Source organism: Typopeltis vanoorti, chromosome 11 (assembly GCF_054136105.1).
Source record: "Typopeltis vanoorti isolate ZY-2024b chromosome 11, IOZ_Tvanoo_1.0, whole genome shotgun sequence".
Lineage (NCBI taxonomy): Eukaryota > Metazoa > Arthropoda > Arachnida > Uropygi > Thelyphonidae > Typopeltis > Typopeltis vanoorti.
In genome coordinates, this window is record NC_143559.1 from 27466666 (window position 1) to 27490235 (window position 23570).

Sequence of the window (23570 nt, forward strand, 5' to 3'; positions counted from 1 at the left end):
TTTCTAAAATCATGGCTATCGATGATTTTATCGATAATATGCAGTTTACAGTCGATTCTTCTGTGATGCAGAGTTGAAAATTCAAGTTTCCTGAAGAGAAAACACTACTCACCTGTGTTAGCGATCAACTAACTCTGAAACTGATAAATAAAGAACCAGAAACAGTTCAGGGATTCTCAACCTATGGTACGCGTACCACTGGTGGTACGTGAGCACAAATATTTAACAGCTCTACTTAAAATATTTCATGCAACTAAATTAAAACAATTAAATTTTACATTATCATTAAAACTTTTGTACTAAATATAAATTTAGTACAAAAATATAAATTTAATAATATACAAAAATAATACGGAAGTTCAATTTGAGCTTAATTAGTATTAATCAAATGACAATGATAGAAAGAAACTCGAATGTATTTGATCGGACTGCAATGGGAAACAGTTTGTCCGTTGTAGTTTGTTTAGCCACGAGCCGCAGTTACAGTTAAGAAAGTAGTGGTGTTAGATTATTGTCTTTGAATGCGAGATTTTATTTGTGAAATTGTCATATTTATATGTAGTTTGTGCCAGAGGATAGAAACCGGAACATGAATAAGTGGTTCACGAGCGGGTCCTCAAAAAGATCGAAGGGAGAAATGAGTGTAAGCGGGGGAAATAATTCTTCTCTTCCAGAAGCCACTACTTCGAGTCCTAACCAACCGACGGAGGACATCGTTGTACAAGAATGCAACAAAAAGCCCCCGTACAGCACAACGTAAATATAATCTTAGTTATTTATCATATGGTTTCACATATTTTGGAAAAGAAACCGCACCTGTTCCCAATGTGTGATTTGTTATGAAACGCTATCAAAACATTCGATGAAGCCTTCCCTTCTTAAACGTCATTTTGAAACCAAACACGGCGATTTATAATACAAACCTTTGGAATATTTCCAGGGAAAATTGTCCGATTTGTCAGCAAGGAAAAAATAAATATCGTCATTTTCAGAATTTAACACGAAGGTTCTGGAGGCATCTTATGAAGTCAGTTTAAGAATAGCTAAGGCAGGAAAACCTCACATGATCGGAGAGTCATTAATATTACCAGCAGCTACAGATATGGTTATAATAATTTTGGGGAGAAAGGCAGCAAAACAACTTGAAATGATTCCATTATCCAATGAGACCGTATCATGAAGAATTTCAGATTTGTCTTCAAATGTTAAGGAGAAGTTAATGGAAAAAGTTCAGGCTAGTAAATATTTTCCCATACAATTGGATGAAACTACTGACATTACCAGCATCGCCCATCTTCTTACGTATATAAGATTTATAGATGGGAAAACAGTGAAGGAAGAGTTCTTGTTTTGTGAATCACTGCCTGCTCGAACAACCTCAAATGAAATATTTTCGAAATTAGACCAATTTATGAAAATGAATGATATAGAATGGAATAAATGTGCTGGTCTTTGTTCTGATGGAGCAGGTGCAACAGTTGGGAAACACAATGGCGTTGTTGCAAAAATTAAAGAAGTAGCTCCACAAGCAAAATATTTACATTATAGCATTCATCGCGAGGCTTTAGCCGCAAGAAATATGCCTGTTGCTCTGAAGACAGTTTCAAATGAAAATGTGAGAATTGTTAACTTCATTAAGTCCAGTGCTATGAATTCACGGCTATTTTCCATTTTATGAATACACCGAAGTTAGGTGGCTGTCGAGGGGAAATGTATTGAGCCGTCAGTTTGAACTTCGTTCAGAACTGCAGATTTTTCGTTCTGACAAATCCTCAGACTCAGACTTCAATTATTTCGCTGATGAAATGTGGCTTGCCCGGTTGGCTTACCTGGCAGATTTATTTTGCCACCTCAATCAGCTGAACACGAGCTTGCAGGGTGCGCGTACTTCCTTATTCTTGGTACAGGATAAAACTGCGTCTCTTAGGGAAAAAACTTGGCTTCATCATTAAAGAAATCAATACTGGCAACATGTGTTCCTTTCCATTGTTGGATGCTTACTTAACTGAGAATGAAATTCTTCTTCATAGTGAACTGGCAGTGAATATAAAAAAGCATTTTGGTAGTCTAATCACAGATTTCAAGGACTACTTCCCTTAAAACCTGGCTTCAGAATTTTGGATTAGAGAGCCGTTTTCCATCGATGACACCTTACCAGAAATGTTAACTCCTGTCGAGAAAGATGAAGTGATCGAGCTCTCCTGCGACGGAAGTCTCAGGCAAACGATCAAGAGGATGGATTTAACAGATTTCTGGTTGGCATGAAGAAATGAATATCCAATGATCTCAGAAAAAGCTGTAAAATGTCTGTTGGGAATTGTTTGCAATTACTCACCTTTGTGAATGTAGGTTTTCTTCTCTCATTTACATCAAAAACTACAGGAATAAGTTGAATGTTGAACCTGATTTAAGATTCAAATTAAGTGAATTGAAACCAGACATTAAAAAGCTGTGTTTAGCTAAACAAGCACAACCTTCACACTGAAACAAGAATGTGAGTTCTGTAATTAAAAATATGTTATATTTATAGCTTGTACTGATTGTAAGTTTATTTGAGAACTGGAATACCATTATCAGGAATATGTGTTTGTCAAAATTTGTTTATGTATTCACTCATTATTATTTTAATTTTTAAATATTGCACATTTTACAGAACAATCCGTGGAATAGATTCAAAGATTATCTGTTTCTCCAATAAATATCTGAACAAAATAATAAATAACTAAATAAATCACTAGTGTTGTAGAGAAATGCTTATGTTTCCACTCGGACCAACAAATCACGCTTTTCCAGAATAAATTTGCTTACTGGTACATCTAATATTCTGAATTAAATATAGTGGTACACCACTGGAAAAAGTTGAAAACCCCTACTCTAGTCAATGACTAGAATCGACAAGTACTGCATTTATAAGTATGCTTTTATTTTATATTTTCAAATAATAGCAATGTGTTTATTTCAATTCAAACAAAAACATCATTAATTTTCGTGATATGTATTTTCAATCTGTGATTGATAAAAAAAAAATGTGAAAAAGAAGCTCAGCACTACTTTCTTTGCCTTCATTCTCAATATCTAAGCTTATAAACTAACAGAAAATTCTGAATTCTATACGGCTGTTTTTCTCTTCATATTCTTAATATTTGAGCTTAAAGTAACACATAAGAGAAATCTGAAAATGATATCTTCAAGACAAGAATGAAGGTAAATACACTGATTTCCATAAATAATGAACAAAGTGAAAAATCTCGAGAACTCAAAACTGTATGATGAAATTTTATGCAATTCGGAGAAAAAATGTACGATATGAAATGCGAAATAAACACCCACAAAAACTATAAATAAATAATTTAATTCAGTAACAAATGGCATGAAGACAATGATCAAAAACAAGAAGTCAAAGTGAATTTCCAGAGTGGCTCAATAAGGAAGGTGGTTACCACTCATTGCAAAACAGCCCTCACAGCGATGTTTCATACTTTTATAATGTGTCCAGGAAGCCACTTGGAAAAATCCACCATTGCTTCTGCAAAGCTCTCCTAAGTCCCTCAAAGGTCTGTGGAGGAGGGGGAGTATGAGAGCAGCAACACGTCTACCTAGTGCATTCCAAACATGTTCAATAACATTAAATTAGGGGATCTGGCTATCCAGTCCATACTTACGATAGCTTGTTCTTGAAGATATTGGTCCACGAGCTTCGCTCGATGAGGACGATCAGTATTGTATCGTAGGATAAATGTCTTCTCTATCGCACGAACATTCAGACGAACATAGGGATTCAGGACGTTGTAAGTTGCAGCTCTTATGGTTCCGTTAGGAAGCACATACAGGTCGGTGCGTCCATCTAGCAAGATGCGTTCCATAACCATCACACTAAATGCACCATACGTGCCACTTTCACGGATATATATTAGAAGAATGATAATGTGTCACTGGTTCTCTCCAGTAGAGCAAATCGGGACTCGTTTGTACATAATAATATCTACCCGTGTTGATCTTGGGTCTAGTTGGATGGAGCCCAGCCCATTTCAAACGTTCTCTCCTGCTTGGGATAGAGGCATGGGCTAGCATGTGCAGAGCACCTTCGTGAAGCTTTCTGCACAGTGGAAGCTGATAACAATGTTCCTGTAGCCGACTCGAAGTCAGTCATAGCTGATTCGGAGTAATACTTCTGTTTTGGCGAGCAGATAATCGGAGATATCGGTCACCCACTGCGGTTGTAGCCAATGACTTCCTTCACTATATACCTAGGATGCTGTTTGTGACTGTTGGAATCGGTTCCACGGTTTGTGAACCACGAAACGACTCGCAACCCTCTGGCTGCTCTTTGGCTTACTTCGTCTTATGATGCTTGTCAGCTAAATTCATCGGTTAAGTTATGTCTTGCAGCCAAATCCAAGAATTTTGCTATCACAAAATGTTTTGTTCTCACTCCAGAAATGGAAAATGAAATAGCACAACAAAACGCCCGCTTTTATGCCATGGCTCATTGCATATACTACTGAAAACGCAACTCCTTTGCATACGATAACTAAATTCAGTCTCATTTTTTACATAATATGCTTGACTTTCCCATGTGTACCCCCCCCCTTCCGAGTTATCGCGATTTTTCTCTTTGTACCTTAATGAACAGAAAAATCGCGTGTATAATTAGTGATAGTCTTGGGCCAGTTGTCTCTAATTTGCTACGGTGGAGATTGACTGCCCCGCAGTCTTCAAAAGGTAGATAGGACTAAAACCGCCTCGCTTTATGGAACGTAATGAGGCATTAGCAGATTTTTCTTTTTTAGATAAACTTTTCAAGCGGAATCCAAACGTGCTTGTGATACGATCATGCGTTATCGTAGTTTGACTTACACTGTAAATCTTGAATCGCCATGTGAAATTCGAATTGTAATAGTTTCCACTTTGAGCTGGGATAACTTGAAAGGAAGATTTGGTATTGCAAAAATATTGAAAATCAGAGTTCAATTATGGTTGCTTTTCTTTTCTTTTCTTTTCTTTTTATAAGTTCATCTGGATTTTCTGGGATAAGAATAACTTCTTATCCCTTTTTAAGGAATAAGAAGTGTACAGTTATATCTGATGATTTGGGTTGCCCTTAGAATAAGTTTCCAACATTGAACTGACGAGATGAACCATTTCCTGAAATCAGCGTTCATACAGTGTGTTGTATTTTTAATTAGATAATTAATATGCAAGGGAATATAATTAGATAATGAAGATACAGTGGTTGTGAGGGTGTTTTGTCTGTAAATTGCATGTGTTCTGGTCGGTTGTCTAGTTGAGGGCCAAAAAAACCCCGAGTATCCGGGCGGGGGGAAACCGTACTATCCTGTACGAGACCGGCTACCTCGTACGAGGTAGCCGGAGGTAAGAGCCCGATAAAGGTTCTTCTCATCCTATTTGTGATATTAATTCATAACATGTGAAATCGAATATGGTCACGAAAATTCTGGTTAGCTTCTGTATGACAGCTTCGATTCAGTTGCTTAGTAAATTATTATTATTATAAAAATCAGCTAACGCCTTTTTATTACCGTATAGGGAGTAGCCGAGGCCGTTTTAGCCCTATCTAACTTTTGGAGACTGAGTGGGCAGTTCAATCTCCACTGGTAGCCAATCAGAGATAGCTGGCCCAAGGCTATCACTAATTAAGCAGCATGCAGTGAAGAGATGGCCTGAACAAGTGCCGCTATCTCGTGGTCTCTAACCCTAACACGATGTATTTAATTTCTGAAAAATGTGGGTTCTACGGTCAATTTTCTTCAGTTTATGGGAAGAAAAACCCGAGTTTCTATGAGAAAAAACCCGCTTGCTCGTGCCAGAGATCGACTAACTTGGGAACCGGTCGAAAAATGCTTAGAAAAATGTCTTCCAGTCCCTAGCTAGATTTGAAACCAAGTCTTCCTTCGTGCAGTCAAGGGCAGTGTTATTACTTCACACTACTAAGACATTATGATCAGTATACAGTATTAAATTGGAAATTTCTACATGTTGAAATTACATAATTCAGTATTAATTTTCCAATACATGCATTTATTACTACAATGATTGATCTAGTTATAATCTTCTACCTAACATTTATTTCTCGTTAAGCAGATTAATAATAATGTCTATTTTTTGTTCTTACAGCTGTCGTGTTGCACAGTCTATGGAATGGGAGAATTATCCACAACTTTCTGGTTTTAATGATGTACAGCTAGGGGCACAGGTAATTGTATGGTTAATATTAGTATGATGCAGTTAATGAATTAAGTGATTTTCTAAAGCACACACACATTATATATATATAAATTGTGTGTGTGTGTGTGTGTGTGTGTGTGTGTGTGTGTGTGTGTGTGTGTGTGTGTGTGTGTGTGTGTGTGTGTGTGTGTGTGTGTGTGTGTGCGCGCGTGCGAGAGAGAGAGAGAGACAGAGAACCTTTTTGAACTACTCAATACCTAAAATAAGCAGAGTGGTAGTGGTTTTGCAATGAACGACGAAAATCACCTATCACTTAAAGCCTTCGCAAACAGGGCTGGCTTGAAGCCGATTGAGATAAAAGTTGATAAAATTTTGGAAAATTTTGATGATCAGAAAAGGGGAAAAAAATATAATTAGTTTCTTTCTTTTCTCTCTTTTTTTTTTTTTTTTGGTAAAAGTTAGCACGTATTCCTGATATTAATTAATTATGTTAAATTAGGAACAATTTCCAAATTATCCCAGTTAGTTCCCGCATTTGCTGCAGTCAGGACCTGCATGCCAAAGTGGGATTCAAACTGCATCTTAATGGTTGATCAGCGGAGACGCTATCTTTTCGAAGCATGCAAGATTTTATTTCTTTTGTTTAAATTTAAATCATTTCTGAAAATACATGCTTTTTATTTTATTTATTTATTTTTTATTGATGTCTCGAGTAGATTTAAGACAGGATGCTGAGCTATAAGAAAAATAAGTCGATTGGATTACTTTAGTATTATCAGTTGGAAATGGAGTGATATTTGGAAAATAGCCAAGGTTTTTGCAAAATAAAATACTGTAATTATGTACTAGGATGCTCAGGAGTATTACAGTGAGGGATAGCGAATTATTGCTGGTCATTTAAAAGCACTGGGAAAGAAGTAGTGAGATGACCTCAGTAAGTGCAAAAGGTGGGAACTTTTTCAAGTTCCTCTGCAGAAACTGTCCAAAGTATCGAAATGCACCAAACTGATATAAAAAAAATTCTTCATCCCAGTTTAATATTTAAGCAGTTTTTGAGAGAATGTTACATAAGAGTCGTATGAGTGTTAAAAGTACTCCACATTTGAGCATGTCGAAGTATCCTCACAGTCGAATGTGCCTTGCACGCATCCTCATCAGGGGCGCGCCGGCCATATGTGCAATGTGTGAGAAGCACACAGGCGCCAGGATAGTAAAGGCGCCAAAGATTTCATATGATATTTTAAATAAAGTGAATTTTGTCAGTAAAATACTTAAGTCTTCATCTATGAATCTCCAACTTGCTTTAGATGCATTGAATGATCTAAATCAAAATAGGTCTGATGAAACTTTCAAAGAAATTATAGAAAGCTCAAAATTAATTGCAGCAAAGTTTGACGCAGAATCTGTATTTTGTAGTAGTAGACCACTAAGGCGACGTAAAAAGACAACATAATTTGATTACGAACATGAAAATATAGTAGATCTTGAAATTTCATTTAAAGTATTTTTTTTTCTCTGAAATTTCATTTAAAGTAATTTTTTTTCTCTGCATAATAGATCCCATTACAATCTTTGCAGGAAAGATTTAGTTTATTAAAATAACATATGAATTCATTTCAGTTTTTGTATTTTTTAAGTACTTCACAAAATAAAGAATATTTATTATCTTGTTGTAAAAAGTTACGACCAAAATTAACACACGAGAATCATTCAGACATTGACGCAGACGATTTATGCGAAGAAATTTTACACTGTCAACCATTTATTTCTAATTTTAAAAACCATATATATATCAGATAATTCAGTATATTTATTCAAACGACTTAATCACAGTTTATCCAAACTTTACAATTGCTCTTCGGATTCTTTTGTCATTACTGGTATCTGTAGCATCTGCGGAACGGTCCTTTTCTAAACTTAAAATTATTAAAATCTACTTGAGCTTCACAATGGTACAAGACAGACTTTCAAATCTTGCCATTATATCAACAGAGTCAGATATTTTGGAGCAACTTGATATACATGATATTATTCGAGAATTTTCATTAATGAAAACTAGAAAAGTTCAATTCCCCAAGTGATTTTTCTTTCTGTTTAAATATTTATTTAACTATTTCTTTATCCAATAATGTTTAATATGTTCCTATTTTATATACTTGTAAGTTACTATTATTTATTTATTTTATTATTTATTTACTTTATTTTTTCCCCAAATTATTTTGTTGTTTTTGTACCCTTCTTGTATTTTATTGTTTTTTATACATTTGTTTTTGTAATTTCTGCTTTTTGTTCAATTAATTTATAATTAATATAATTCGTATTTCATTTTTACTCAGTGATACGTTTTTATAAAGTGATTTTTATTGGGGGAAGGGGTATAGGGGCGCCAACTAAAGTTTTGCACACAGGTGCTGGACACTACTGGTACTCCTCTGATCCTCATAGTCGCCATTTGTTAGTAGCTTTGTATTTATTACAATTTCATTATGCATAATGGTCAAAAGAAAGATTGTTATGGGATTAATTCTAGCCGCTGAAGTACAGGCTAGCAGATTCTCCGTCTTCCCCCAGAAACTCAGTCAGATCAAATTTTTGTTTCCAGCTCTAAATGGTTAACATTAGGAACCCAAAATAGCGATGGTTGTCTGTACTCTCACCCAGGGCCGCCGAGAGAAATTTTCGGGCCCGTGAAAAGTCTGTGGTCCGGGCCCCACTTAAAAAAGTGCATCACTTTTGTTTAATAAAAAAAAGTCATACATAACATTAAACATTTATTTAAAAAAGTGCAATAAATTCAAAATTCGATATATTGCATACCATACAAAATACAAACATTAAATAAAAAGAGAATTTTTAAATTTTTATGGCCTCATCTGCCTCATCCACTTCCTCACTTTATGGTTAGCGAAATCTTTAATCATATTGTCATAATCAATTTTCATTGTCAGGTCATGTCAGTTCTATTGGTAGCAAACAATCACAAAACCTTCGTCTATCAAAATACTAACAAGAACGAAGCGTTCTGGCAGGGAACATTACTGTGAATGCAATTACTAGCTATCGCTAACGCAGCTGACTACAACCTTTCACGAACGCATATTGACGTCGTCGCCCCCTATAACTACAGCGATCCTTGCCGAGAGAATCAGTGTCTTCCGGACACTCACGGCGAGCTAAAGAGTGTAGCGTCTGTCTAAAATAAAACACAGTATCATTCTCGATATGCCATTATCCTTGATCATTGTTGCATTATTACGAGAATTAAAACCATGCGTTATAAACACAGTTATGTGACACGTCCGGGACCGACGGTCGGGCCCTTTTGGATGCCGAGCCTGTGACAAAAGTCTCAGATGTCACGCCCTCTCGGTGGCCCTGCTCTCACCTACAATTTTTCTAATGTCGGTAGTCTGCTTTATCAGTTTCCAAAAATTAGGGCTCTAAGAGGTCCACCTGCTCCCATTGGAAAGTAAAGAAAAAAAAAAGCACTAGGGGATTTCTTTACTTTTTAAAAGGAGTTATAACGAAAAAAATATCTCATCAAGCAGTCCGGAACTTAAAACTAATTAAACGACGAAATTACTATACTGCAGAGAAATTACAATAATATGCTACGAGAAGGGCATTAATGCCCTTCTCCTAGCACAAAATATTTATATTAATATCTGGTAATAGTAGTAATAATAATATAACTGAAATCACGTGAGAAATTCAAATTTTATTTAATTCCAATAATCCAGAATCGCGTTATTGCCTAACTAACTTCGATATGTTTTGCCGTTGTAAAAGGTCCGATTTTAACAAATATTGAAAAGCTAGAACATTTTGTAAGGATTCCAAATGCCCACCTTTAATAAACTTCACCCGACCAGAGTGCAAAAATAACAACGTGCATATGGCGAATGCATTTAACAGATTTTACGAAACGCACTTGAAAAGGATGAGCTTCTTTGGCAAACTAATTTTGATTATCATACTGTGGAAAAGATGTAGATTTCTCTTAATGAGGAAAGAACCGTTAAGTCGTGCTTTACTTGAGAGTAAATAAGTGAGTATCCACAAAACGTCTTTGGTGGATCCATTCTAGTTTCCTTACTGTATGGAAAATGACTACTGGATTACTCAGTTTGACTAAATTCAAGAAACCTATCTCATTTTCCATGGCAGGTTTATCCTAAGTCTATTTTCCACAGAAATACCCAGAAATTATTTATAATATGAATGTCAGTGTACTGATATTTCACAATATTTGGAATATAAACATATCATTGGGACGAAAAAAAAAGAAAAACAATTATATTTATTATCATTTTATTTATTTATTTTTAGCTTTCCACCTGGATAGCTACTACTGGTTGGTGTTTAGCTACTTTTCTGACTTTAGTCCGAATTTGTACAGGATCTGATTTTAATGTCTATCAAGCAGCACCAGGAACAGAGACCTCTTTGTCTCCATTAGGTAAGCGAATCTTATTATGAAATATCGGTGTATTTAAAATAATTGAACTAAAGCATCGCGAATTATCCTTTCTAAAGAAAACATGTGTCATGATTGAAAAGACCTGGGTTTGCATCAGTCAAGGGATCGAGGAATTGATAAGGGCATTTCCAATGAAACGAGTAAAGAACAGCCTTCCTCATACCTCTAACGAAATGAAAGATGACGACGAGAAGTCGATTCGGTATGTTTGAAGCTGGAGAGTGAATGGATGATAACCAATAATTGATTCTTTATTTATAGTATTAAGGAAAATTAGAAAAATGGTGGTAGCCATTTTAATAGCCAGATGAGTGTTTATGAAAATATCTGTAGAAAAGGCTCAAGAAGAAAGTAGAACGTCTCGATGAAAAAGCAACTGGAATAATATGTTGGGAAAGGAGTTGTCATTCAATCGAACTGCCCCTTTCCAGTTCGAGATGTGTAAAGATTTTTTTTTTTTTTAGTGCTCCACCCCAAATGAGAAAAAAATCTAAGAAAATAACATACATTTTGGAGCTGTGGAGGTTATGGATGTGATGTACTCATGCAGAAAAAGGTAGTTTTAAGTCAATCCAAGATGAGATATCTAAAATCGTCCAAAATAAGGGCAGGTTAATTGCGATTTTTCTTTTTCAATAACTGGTTTTTCAAGAACCGTGTTTCAATAACATTTAAATTTAGAAGTTGTCCTTGCTGCACTGAGTCTCTGTATCTGTCTATAATGACGATGCCTTGTTTGGAAAGACCAAGAATCGAATCCCTACCACGCGAGTAACCTTTTTAAGGGCTTTCAACGAGATGATATGAATGTTCTCTCTGAAATTGTGGTTTTTATCTCGCAAAACAGGCCATCCATCCAATAGAACATGTGCAATTTATAGCCATAATACACTGACTTCATAGGCTTAGTTTCTTTAGCAGTCATTCAAAACAACTCAATCCCAATATGGGCCATACTACAATAAGTCAAGGCGATTAATGTTTAACTCACTGGTGTTACGGAAGATCTTTAACTTGGTGAATTTGAATACTGCAAGGTTTCTCAAATGAAAAATAGAAATGGAATGTGCGGTCATCAGTAAAGCTATGGGCAGAATTTGAGGTTAGTGGGAGAAGGTTATTCATGAATAGCAGTTAGAATATAGGCAAAAGTAGAGAATCCTTGGATAATCCATTCATGGAGACATCTGAAACTCATTGAATCATCAGAGTTGAAATTGTTAATCCATTAGCGCCTCCGTAGCGCAATTGGAAGAACGACGGTACATTGCGCCCTTCGATTGGATAGGCCTAAGTTCGATTCTCGTTGACGGGAGGAATCTTTATCTGGACGATTTCAATCGAAGGTTAGCCGATCTCATACGGAGATAGCAGGGTTTTTTTTTCCCGGAAACTCGGGATTTTTCATCCCGCATACAGACAAATCGGCCCTTCAGAACACACGCAATTTACAAACAAAAAATGCTAGTTGTGGTGGTGGAGCTGGGCGGTTGACGTTGACGGATATGATTCGTAGAGGCTCGGTGTAGTGGCTGAGACAGTTGTAGGTGTTCTCCCGCGATGAGTCTTCGGACTCCTTGGAGGTATCAGGAATTATAATAATTTGTAAAGTGGATGGCAGTTACTAAGGCAATTAATATGAAGTCATTAGCTTCTATATACAAGTAACTTAGTCGTGAAGGTAAAAAAGTCGCAAATATGTAAAAAATATAAAACTATAACAATAATAATAAGCTAACTGCTTTTATTCCCTTATAGGGGATAGGTGATGCCTTTTAACACTATCTAGCTATTTCAAGTCTGGAGGAACTTTTTTAAAGCCTTTCTTTAACAGGTTCCCGAGTTAGTTGATCTGTGGCACAGGCAAGCAGGTTTTTCCTCTGGGAAACTTGTTTTTTCCTCCCATAAACTCAAGAAAATCGACCGTAGTATCCACATTATTTCAGACAGTAACACATTCTGTTAGGGTTAGGTACCAAGAAATGGCAGCACGTGTCTCTTCATCGGTTACCGTTTATAAACGGTAAAAACTATGACTATCACTAATTATAATTAGTGATAGTCATGGGCAAGCTATCTATGATTGGCTACCGGTGGAGACTGAACCACTAACTCAAGTCTCCAAAAAAAAAAAAAAAAAATGCTAGAAATAAACTTTTATATATATATATATATATATATATATATATATATATATATATATATATATATATATATATATATATATATATATATATATATATATAACGTAATGTTCCCACAGGGTCTAAATATGGGAATTACTTTCAGGTGACTAAATTATTTTCTTATTTCAAAAACAATACTTTATTTTAAAAATATAAACACGATTAATTTCATCCTTATTACAGGAAACTGCACGTGTAGCGACGATTAGTGTCGCCCTTATTACAAGGTGGGTATAAAAATACATACATGCATGCATATAACCAGTGGTGAGCTATGGAAATTTTAACAAAGGGCTCGAATTAGAGAAAAAAAAGCCGTATTTCACACAAAAACTTTTATTAATACAGCTTGTGTACAAATTCCAATCAAAAAGTATGAGAGGACAATCAATCTCTAAGGGCTATAATTTTTAAACAAATCTTTCATGATCTAAACATGAAATATTTGCACGCAATCAACTGTGTTAATTTATATTACACAAGAAAAACATTTTTTAACTATCAAAATATAATAAGAATGAAATCTTTTATAATCTTTTATAAAACATTTGATTGGCTATCATACGACTGGTTTTACCATACGATTGGCTACCAGAAGGGAGAAGGGTAAAGATAGCGCATGCGCTTATTTTATTTTCAAACTTTCGCGAATTCGTTATAGCGGAGTTGAAACAATAATTCCAAATAATCAATACGCTGCCGAATAGACTAATTTTTGTTAGGTTACGGTATGAGTTTGATGCTTAATATGTTTCAAAAAAAAATTTTTTTTTTGAAAAAATAAAAAAGTAAACAAGGAGCTCGCAAATTTGAGAAAAAATTATAGTTCACCACTGCATATAACTGTAGAATTCGTCTGAAAATCGAGACATATGCGAAGGAATTCAGAGAATTCCTTCAGAGAATACAGAGGCTGAAATTTCATCATGCTTCTGCTCTTAGACTATATGGCTTTCCTAAATTGCATAAAGATGTGCCGTTAAGACCTATTGGGAACTGCATCGTATAAAAATCTCAAATATTTATCTATTCTTCTACAATTACCGGAAATTCTGCTTCCTTCATAAAAAACAACAGATTTTAAGAATAAAATTTCGAATTATCCTTATTATATATTGGTTCCTGAATTAGTCGCCCTTTGGCTCAGGCAAGTAGGGTTTTTCTCCCATAAATTGGTATTTTTTAGCCGAAACGCAGAAAAGTGGACTGCAAATTTAACACTGTTCAAAAATCACGAGATGGCGACAATACTTCGGTATACACTGAAACTGATGGATTTAATATCGTCGGTAGCCATGTGTTCATCTAATATACAGCTAAGAGAGGGTAGAGACCAGTTGCTCACTGATTTCCAAAAGCTAGGGGTACATAGTTCTTAGAGCATTAGACGAATTATAGAGGATAAAGGTGCATAGCTATGTAGCAACGTTACTGGTATTACCATAATGCTATTCTATCGAAGGGAAAACTGCTGTAGGTTTAATAGTCACCAAGTGCAGTTTTTCTTTTTTTTTAGGTTAGGAAATGTTTATTACTGGAAACTCAGCATTTTAACCTTGCATATTAGAAAAATGGACAGTTGAATTCACACTATGTCAGATATTTTAAGTGTTTAGATTATGAATTGCCTGCCGGACCCTGATGGCCCTAAAACCATTGATTAGCATGGGCTCAGCTTCTGTGCTTTTGAGAACAGTGGAGGCTGGCTTCCTTCCATATTTCCAAAGGATGGTATTGACTAAAAGAGCTGCTACTGTTATTGTGGAGGCTGCATGGGTAAGAAGTGTCCTAGGCTCGATTCCTGTCGACGACGTGAGGAGCGTAAGGATCTTTCTCAGCCATAGTCAAAAGATTCTAGAGTTTTTCATCCTGCAAGCAGGCAAACCGGCCCCTTGTACACACAGGCACAGTCATAAGTTATAGTACTTAATCCCTCATTAGGAGGGCTCAACCAATTCTAAGGGGTGGTTGAGGAACGGGGGAAACCCCACACGAATAAATAAAGTGAAAGCCGGCTTCTTCTCCTATTTCTAAATGGTAATGCGGGTTAAAATAGTTCCTACCGTTACAGATTTGATTATAGTCACCGAATAGAGCAAGTTTTAGAAAATACTGTTCTTGTTCCAAGTTAGTCGATATTTGGTGTAAGTAAGGTAAGGACAGTTTTCTACTTGAACACTGGGAAGAATTCTTACCCAAATCTCTGAATCGTTAGCACCATTAACTGAACTTCCTGATGACTAAAGTTGGTGCTGACTGCCCACCAGTTTCTAAGTCAGACTTGAAACAGTTGCGTCGACTCTCTTTGGTGATTAAAAAGCAATAGATCATCAAAAAGTACTTTTTGATGATCTATTGTACTTTTATTTCCTACCTACATGAAAGAGTATGTTAAGCAGATTATTTATACTATAGGATGCAGTTTAATTTAGGAGAAAGTTACGTGAAATACTAAAAGTAAATTATTACCATCCTGACAAAGGAGAGAGAAGTCGATTCTCATTTTATTATAGGACAGTGGCGTACTCAGGATTTAATCTTGGGGGGAGCCGAGTTGAACGGATAAAAATATTTTTTAGCGCTCGGTCCGCCCGAGCATTACTTCGTTCGTCTTGTGTTCATAGCGGCCGTGATTCCCTAGAGTTACAGGGCATTCTTACCTTATGTGACCGCTACTTCATAAGTAGTATAGAAATAGAAGACACGACACAACATAAATTTTTAAAAAATGAATTTTAATTAGGAAAGATTTTTGGAAAATTTTCTAGTTTTTTTTCCTTTTTCTTTGAGGGATGCCAGAGTCCCTTCCCCCCCCCCCCCCCCCCCCACTGGGTGCACCACTGTTATAGGTTATTGCTTAAAAGTCATTTTGAGGAGAGAGAGAGAGAGAGAGAGAGAGAGATGTAATTTTTATAAATATTTTGACATTTTTTATAACTTAAATCTTTAAAATTAAAGATAGTATTTTCCATAGAAATACACTTTTATTAATATAGACCAGTATTTTACAAATAAACATTTATTAAAACCTACCAGTTTCGCCAGCAAACTGTCTGGCTTTTTCAAGGTATTACGGAGATATGAAAGTAAATGCAAATTAAAAGGAACATAAAAAACGTTGTAAACCAAACTAGTATCTATGGTTATCTTTGTCACGCGAAACGTGTAACCATAGATACTAGTTTGGTTTACAACGTTTTTTATGTTCCTTTTAATTTGCATTTACTTTCATATCTCCGTAATACCTTGAAAAAGCCAGACAGTTTGCTGGCGAAACTGGTAGGTTTTAATAAATGTTTATTTGTAAAATACTGGTCTGTATTAATAAAAGTGTATTTCTATCTATAAAAACGACCAAAAATGTATACCTTGATAGTATTTTCCAATTAAAATATTTATTCATTTATTTATTTATTGGCTTAGATCCTCAGTCATCACGTCACTGAAGATTCTGATCAATATCACCATGATGATAACCTCAATGAAGACATGGAACAAAGAACTTATTTCATAACCGAAATATTTATAAACTGTATTTACTTTTATAAGTTCCGAAATGGAACAAATGATTTTTATTGTAAGCATAAAGAGGAATTTTTATAGTGTTACCACAAAATTTTTGTATTTCTCTTTGATTAAATAATACTGTCCTGTTTTAAGATGATACTGAATACTCAAAACAAAATGTACAAAAAAAAAATAAAATAATAAATAAATTCGATGGCTTTGAAGATTCAAAAGATCTCCACGATATATTAATAACACATTGAAGCAAGCAAGCAATATTTATCAAATGATTCCCGAGTCTATTTTAAAAAATCATATTCAGTAAACTATCCATGCAAATTAAATCTTCCTTAGCGATGGGTATATGGTACTTTAGTTGCAACATCAATAAAATCAGTTTTATAAATTATCTGAGTTTTTAATTGTTCTAAACAGGATTCGAACTGAGATCTTTCAAGCCAAAAGTTTTCTTCGAAACCAAATGAGCTAGGATGCCAACGTTCTATTAATATAAAGCTTCATTAATTACTGGAAAGTTGGCTTCCGTTCTGTCTCAAAACAGAACGGAATATCCTTTCTTAAAACAAAAGTTTTAAGACAGGATTCAAATTCAAATTAGTACCCAGCTTGAAATCTTGATTTGAGATATACACGATTCTTTTCCTTTTGTTATAACTGTTATTTACTTATACCTTACCTCTTCACGTTTTCTTTCCAGTTGCTTTAAAATAATCCCTCTGTCTTTCGTCCACTGTATGGAAAATTTGTCATACATGCCTGAAATTTCAAAAAATAGTTTTATTAATAAGGAACGAACCGGTAAAATTACCATAGTGTCATGATATGAATATAAACTTATGATCATGATGATGCCAATTTTTTCTGATACACACACTTCAGAGCCGGTATATTGTACATGGTGGCCATAAAATAACTTTCCTCTTTGGAGGCATCTGTAGCTAAAACCAATAAACGGAATGAGACCAAATTTTATATTGAGACTTTTGGAGGCATGGGGAAATGATTTCCGGAAAAAAAAAAAAAAAAAGATTTAATACCAAAAGTCGCCGTAAAGGGGAAATTTTGGCGCTGGCGGAGCCGAAAACAAGCGGATAATTACATTAAAGGCAGATAAAATGAAATAATAACATTTCGACGGTGTAAGCGACAGTCGCGTCACTTATTCCAGCTGGATATGTGGCACCTTACAATGATAATAAGAATAATAATAATTAAACTAAAACAGCAATTTGAGAGAGAGAGAAATTAATGCAGTGATTGAACTCACAGGAAATAATGTTTTATTCATCAGTAACGTCTGTTACTGTCTCTTCTTGCACTGCTTTCCGTCCTCTTCCAGGTCTAACTGCTAGTGATCCAGTTTCTTCAAACTTCTTAATCATAGCTCTCGGCTGACATAGGACCTGTACACAGCTTATGAAGCCTTCTAAATTCCCAAAGGGCCGCTACGGCATTGCACTGTTTAAGGTAAAACAACTTAACAAGTAAAGCACGCTGAGGCAAGGTAGGACGTATAATGAGCACAATTCGTCAGTCATTCGAATAACTGCCTGAACGTTCCCAATCCCTTTTTAAGTGGAATTGGTGGCGCTATTGTCACGTACGCACAGTAAAATTTGTATAATCCTTTTTATCTGCGTTTACTGCAAATATCTGACCGCTTTCGGCTCCGCCAGCGCCAAAATTTCCTATATCGGCGACTTTTGGTACTAAATATTTTTTTTTCGCGGAATTCATATCCCCATGCCTTCGAAAGTCTCAATTTAAAATATGGTCTCATTTTGTATTAGTTTTAGCTACAGATACCTCCAAAGAGGGAAAGTTAATTTATGGCCACCCTATACTTATTGCTGCACAGCTGTGAAAGATAGAGATTTTGTAAAGATAGAGTTTGTAGCCTACTCTGCCAAGTGCGTATAATTCCAGGTTCCCTTCGAAAGCTGAAAACGTTCTAGAATTTTAAGATCTCGAGGACTTCTTTAAAGTATATGTTCAACTTTACATTGGATTTTTGTCTCTTCAGTTTTTTTTTTTTTTTCGTTTCTTTTGCCAATCTTTATAAAGAATTATCAAATTTCCTCAGTTTGTTAATATTTAACGAAGTTATTTACAAGATTAGAGAAACATAATGAGATAAAAATCTGTTTCAGGTAACTTTAACAAGTTGCCTGGAAAATGATTGCATACTTAGAATGATAATAAACAAAACAAAATGTTATAGAAACAAGTTGTAATTATGGTGAACAGAGGTAATCGGCATTTATTTATTTGTTTTTTTATGTCATCCATCCGCAGAACACCTATAATACAAAATTATAAGCTATAAATACGGACGCAGAAACAGAACAATGCTTCGACTGCATAATTCTTTGTTATTCTCTGTAAATATACTGAAGATATCTCCCCCCCCCTTGTAATTTGTTTGTAGTGTGAGAATCACTGAATAATCAAAAATCAACTCTTCTGAGAAAAGATTTATATATGTCATTCCTTGAACAGTTGATGAATATTGTTGTAAAATATATGGATACAGTTTTCTCAGTGGCAGGTATTGGCTAAACATTTTCACTGCGAAAACGCTCTTTTCAAGTTTGTATTCAAACATAAATGAAAGAGTTAATCGTTTTATTGAAAATAAAAGAAAATGCAATGTTTTATTTAATTATTCTATTTTTCAAAATAGTCTATCTTGTTGGATCCTGTGGTCTCCTTTACTATCTTGCAGCTGTGGGTTTCGCGCGGCATGATGGCCATTCTATTTCAAGGGACCTGGCTTGTGAAGAAAATTAGACCATTATCAATCTCAAAGAAAATCAAACTCTACATTAAGATACTTTCAGTCAAATTACTGAAAGTAAGAGAAAATCCAGTGGCACGTATAAACCATCAGCAAAAAAAAAAAAAAAAAAAAAAAAATCGTATTCCAAAAATATCATCAGTAAGGGTCGGAAGAAAGACAAAATATGACGGTATAGTAAGAAATCCAGAAAGGATTTTTTCGACTTGTAGATGTTAAATCGCGAATTTTTTAAAATAAAAATATCTGTAACATTATACTGCAATTTTATCAATATTAGCACTGTAATAACAAAAAAATTGTTTTATACACACTTTTAGATAAGTTAATGTGAAGTTAATGTTCGATGTTGAGGTGCTTGGTAGGTCTTGGCCCCCACATCCTGAAGCAGGCCCCCAGGCCAGGATTTTTGGCGAACCCCTATCTGTCGCTGAGGTTAAGGACAATGCATTGCTACACAGTCTGCAGGGTTTAGGATCAATTAGTTTAAATGATAACACAAAAGTAATATTTATTTAAAAAACCTATCAATATCTACATAATGCAAACTAATAATAATATTCAAAATTACTTCAAAGTATATTTGTAGCTTTTGTGGACGCAAATTTATCAATAATGTCAATAAAATCAACTCGTTTAGCCAAATCATTTTCGATATACCTTGCAGGTTTTTGTCATAAATTGCGTTCGAAAGTCTCACCAGACTTGTTTCTATGCCAAAAACTATCTTATGAATACTTTTAAGATGAAGAATTTTATTCAGTAACTCTTCTGACAGATCTTTTTCATACATATGCGCAAGTTTTGCTGCTTTTGCGATAAGCTGACCATCGTCCAAGTTGCGGAAATTTAAAATAGGTGAGAATAATTCACATATATTATCAGTTGCTTCAAACCTTGTTTTTAAATAATTCATAATGAAATCCAATACTGGATAAATTAGGAAAATTTTGAAATCTTGTTCAGGTTCTACAGTAGTTTCTCGATTTTCGCAAAAGTAAAGTTGCACACCGATTGCTTCAGCAACTACTTCTGCTTCTTGGACAACACTTTCCCACGAGTCGAGCAAGTGTTGTATCTCTTGCACTAATTCTCTTATCAGTGCGGACTCGACCTCAAGAAATATTCCTTTACATTGTATAATAATGTTCTTATTGTCAATATTTGCTAATATTTTGTGCCAAAACATTGTCATTAGCATACCTTTATAAGATCTGAAATATTTTTTCAAGACTTTAATTGTGTTCAGTGTTGAAGGAGTTAATTCTGTATACATCTCTCCGAGAATGACATCTAATGTAGCAAGTACACAAGGATAATGTTTAACAAATTGGTGCACAGCTTGAATTCTTTCACACTACCTTGTTTCTGAATTACTTTAAAGAGATAGTGGTATGTGTTTTTTCAGTACTTCCCAGAGTGCAGGACTGTGAGCAAAGAAAGAGTAGAAGCTCTTTATATTCCCAAAAAACGTTATAACATCTGGGTTGATTTTGGCAGCATTGACTCCGACGCGATTTAGTGAATGTACTCCGCAGGGAGAGAATAAGGCGCAGTTGTTCTTTTGTAAAATTAGAGTTTTTACGCGGCTTATTTTTACACGCATATTTGCGCCATTGTTGTAGCCTTGTAACCGCAATCTTCGAACTATGTCCTTTTTTGTTTTCCGATTTGAAAAATTTGGTTATGAATTGACGACCTCGCGATGCTTTCGATTCTCTCTCGGATTTAAGTTTCCACTTCTGAGTTACGGACTTATGTTTGTACATTGAATCAGCATTGGGGTTTTATTTATTTTGACTAGAACGTCTTTTCTTGCTTGAGAGCAATTTATTTAAATATTTTTAATATCTCAAATTTGTATAATCTGAAAAGAAATAATAATTAAGTTTCTTTCATTCAAAAAATCATAACTAAAAAAGCTTTATATTTTCTTTTACTTACTAACTAGCAAAATTTTAATTCAATCAAGACAAATATTCTCAAATAAAGAATTTTACAGAAAATTTTTAGTTTTTTGAGATCAACTTAACAAATTAAAACTATCGAATAAAGCTTTTTTTTTTTACTAATAAAATAAAATTCTCTCAGCATCCGTAGCTTACGCACGTGGGCACCTGTAGGGTAGTGTGCCAGTGAAATTAATAACAGAAAAATAGCCTGCTAATTTAATTATAAGCAAATCTTGGTTAAAAGCATTTTAAAATTAACCAGGTGTTAATTTTCACATGTGACATACGGACCGAAAATTTTGTCCGTTAAATGGAGGGTTTACTGTATTCATGAAATCTGTTCCTTCTGTTAATTTTGTTGAGAAGTGTATTTCTTCTAAAATAATTTTTATAATTTTCTTGTAGTGCAGTTCAATTATGCGATTTATGCGTTTAGATTTGACCACCAGTGGATTTGCGTAGGTATGATATCTAGGCAAATGTTTGTATAGCTCTGTGGAAATTTATTTATTTTATAAATGAATACAATTTATTATTCGATATTTCGGAAATCCGCCTGTTTTCACGTAAACAGTTATATTTCTCTTTTGATTATTTCAAAATCATTGAAAAGTGCCACTCTTCATAGTGACATTCTTAAGTGACGAGCAATTTATTCCCACGGGAATAAATTCCTGATGCGTACTAATCCATGTAACTAGAGCAACTTTTCTAGGTCTGTTTTCAACTAGTTCCCGAGTTACTTGATTTTTAATGTTAGTAAGTAATTTTCCCCTTATTATTTATCAAAAAAAAAAAAAAAATTCTCGTATAGCACTCACATTATTTCAAACATAACATTAATATCAGTTGAGTCAGGGGAAACAATATGATGACATTCGCTGCAATATACTTGATCACCTCTAGGTCTAGATATCGTTACTCATTAGCCCAACTGACCATGAACTAAGGGTGGAGGCCAATTACATGCGTATTATAATAGTCAGGACTAAAAGCGTTCTGCCTATTCTCCTTTTGGAAATAAAAGACATCAAGGGATTTCATTTGTTTATTATTTTAACTAGTGTATGCAAAAGAGCATGCAGGTAATTTATTACATCTGTACACGAATCCTAGGAGTATCAGAAACAAAGAAGTACAGTCTGTTGCCTTGGTTAATATATTGGGACCTCATATTGTAGGAATTAGTGAGACCTGGCTATCAGAAACAGACGTACTAACTGATATCGAGTGCAAAGAGTACATTATTTTTAGGAAGGATAGAGAGGATAGGAGAGGAGGGGAGGAGGGCATGTTATTGATGATATCAAATGTCTTGAATCCAGTTGAGAACTATGACTGCAATACTAGTAACAATTTTTCATATGGATGAGTCTGAAGCCATCTGGTGTGAGATGGAATCTAACAAGATTACATACACAATGGGGTGGATCGGCTACTAGTGACGCAGAAATACATTAAGAAATAAATATGATCGGTGCGAAAAGAACAATCATAATGGGGGACTTTAATTATCCGAATGGGTAGCTATGAAATCACATGAGAAGAATGAAACTGAATTTATTGAGCTGTTGCGAGATAACATCCTCAAGCAGCATGTGACAGAAGGAACTCCAGGTGAAACAGTGTTAGATCTGATTATAGTGTCAGAGGGGGGTTTCACTTAAAGACCTAACTATTCTGCCTCTGGTTGGTGATAGTGATCATGCGGCACTCACTTGGGAAGTGGCTAAGTTTATGAATGCTCCATTCAGAAAATGTTACATGCTGACTACAAAGCAAGAAATTATGGCCACCTAAAGGGCTTGCTGGGTTTTGTGCCATGATATCAGTTATTGGACGGGAAGGATATAGACAGTGCGTGGGAAGACAGAATGTGTCAGAATGAGTTCGAAGAATAAATAGAGTATGATTGAAATGGATGTCTAATCTAATTAAGCAAGTGATTCTTAAGAAAAAGATTATGTGGATGGAATATCACGTCAGTCATAATCAGCAGGCCAGAACAGTCACAAGTATTGTCAGAAAGTTAAGTCCGAGTATGAAAAGAAACTGTTAAAGAGAATCCAAAGAATTCTATCGTTATGCTGCATTTAAAAGAAAGCATGAATTTGAAAGAATAACTTTAGTGAATGCAGATGGTATGCGAGTAACTGATGCAGAAGTGACTGTTCAACTAATGAGCAGCCATTTTGCTAAAAGCTATCAACCTGGAATATGCAACATTGAACTCTCCACTATCTCTTTATCATACGAGGAAGCTCATTTAGATAAGGAGGAAGTACTAGAGCTGTTGCACAAACTGAATAAGAATTCTGCCTTAGGAACTGATGGGATATCAGCACAGATGCTAAAAGAATGTCCAGCTATTTCCTTGAACAGGCTATATAATATGAGTCTCAGAACAGAGACGATTCTACAGGAGTGGAAAGAATGTATGG

At 35.0% G+C, this 23570-nt stretch overlaps 1 protein-coding gene across 2 annotated transcripts in view; it reads left to right on the forward strand.

Moving 5' to 3' along the window:
• LOC150101397 (transmembrane protein 179-like) overlaps positions 1–16557 on the forward strand; it is a 42724-nt gene extending 26167 nt beyond the window's left edge. For both annotated transcript variants that reach the window (XM_090400761.1, XM_090400762.1), the window contains exons 3-5: positions 6136–6214; positions 10516–10645; positions 16276–16557. In XM_090400761.1, coding sequence (XP_090256887.1) covers positions 6136–6214; positions 10516–10645; positions 16276–16298 — 232 coding nt within the window. In that variant the 3' untranslated portion in view covers positions 16299–16557. The remainder of the gene's footprint in view (positions 1–6135; positions 6215–10515; positions 10646–16275) is intronic.
• The last annotated feature ends 7013 nt before the right edge of the window (positions 16558–23570 follow it).